This window comes from Sinocyclocheilus anshuiensis, unplaced genomic scaffold (assembly GCF_001515605.1).
Source record: "Sinocyclocheilus anshuiensis isolate Anshui unplaced genomic scaffold, SAMN03320099.WGS_v1.1 scaffold1087, whole genome shotgun sequence".
In the NCBI taxonomy this organism is placed as follows: domain Eukaryota; kingdom Metazoa; phylum Chordata; class Actinopteri; order Cypriniformes; family Cyprinidae; genus Sinocyclocheilus; species Sinocyclocheilus anshuiensis.
In genome coordinates, this window is record NW_015544199.1 from 115,928 (window position 1) to 117,380 (window position 1,453).

General features: G+C 40.3%; 1 protein-coding gene across 1 annotated transcript in view; it reads left to right on the forward strand.

Annotated features, from left to right (window-relative positions):
* The window catches only part of LOC107696787 (SID1 transmembrane family member 2-like), a gene marked incomplete at its 3' end in the record, with an annotated part of 16,730 nt that overhangs the window by 3,963 nt on the left and 11,314 nt on the right, over positions 1-1,453 (forward strand). Inside the window, exon 5 of the mRNA XM_016497286.1 lies at positions 1,280-1,325. Within this exon, the coding sequence (XP_016352772.1) occupies positions 1,280-1,325 (46 nt within the window). The remainder of the gene's footprint in view (positions 1-1,279; positions 1,326-1,453) is intronic.

The window sequence follows — 1,453 nt, forward strand, 5'->3', positions numbered from 1 at the left end:
AAAAAAAAAAAAACATTAAAAATCTTACTGTTCAAAAACCTTAGACTGGTAGTGTAGGCTGATTAATCTTATAGATTGAAACAAATGTGCTTCAGATAGGATAAAGGGTATGAAAAGTGCTCAGAGTTGCTGCAGAAAACAAAAAAATTAAAAACAACAAAAACTGGAAATGTTGCTGGAGACGGGCTTATTATTGAAAATGCAAACTGATTGTCTGCCAGCAGGAGGCGCTTCTGAAGCGGTAGAACTAACGGTTTCTCCAGTAACGGCTGTAATCAAAGCAGCTCCGCTCATGAACGCTACTTCATCAGATAAAATAAAAACGCCACAAAACTATTCTGAAGACAGTCGGTTCCCTTCAGAGATACATTCATATAAAACACCCGCGCCGTGTTATGATTTTGAAACGTGCAGTGCTCATGTTTATTCAACGAAGTCAAACGCCACAAATAAATCAATGTATAGGAAACACTGGTAATGTATATCGAAATATCGGAAATGTGTTTAAAAATCTTATCACCGTTATTGAATCTCGATACATATTGATATTTAATTATTGTCCAGCCCTAAGTGCATAGTCTTCACTGTATTAATTAAATCTAATAAATCTGTGTTAAGTTTTCTCTGTTTTGTTGATTGATTAACATTCATGACACAGAAAGCCTCCGGAACATTAAACTGCATATTAACATTGAATAATAATAATATTGCGTATTAACTGAAAATTTTCTTTCTCACTTGTTTACCTTCACCTGAGCTATAAGCAACTGCGTTTACTTGCAGAGACAAGCATTTTGACGCAATTTTGCGCATATGTGTATTTCAGGAACAAATAGACGCGGAAGCAAACGTAATTCAGTGTTCATGTGCATCTGCGTGGCTCTCACCGTGTCTACACCGGACCACATACACTACAGAACCTATTATAATCAGTGATGCTGTCTACACTGGATGCTGCGCGACATGACAAATCCCCGACAGTAAACTGATGCCGCGTTCTGTTTATCTGCGTTCTGCAAAGAAAACAATCAGTATAAATATAACGATCAGTTTACTAAACATCACACGTCCTGCGATGTGACTATCGCAGATCCGCACATCACGATATCGATGCTGAAACGATATATCGTGCAGCCCTAATCCAGAGCCGTTCAGTCTCACTGTTTTCTTGGTGCACTGCTTTAAACCCGTGGCCTGAAGCTTTTTAGTGTCCCATTTGCATCAGAAGAGCATGTGCTCTGATCTTTAGGAATGTCATGCTTCTCTTTTCTCTTCACAGGACAGACAAGAAATTCAGCTTCAATGCGACGCCGTCCCAACCACAGGTACACACACACACACACACACGCGCGCACACACACACACTCTCACACACACACACACGCGCACCCACACACACACACACTCTCACACTCACACACACACACACTCTCTCTCTCTCTCACACACACAC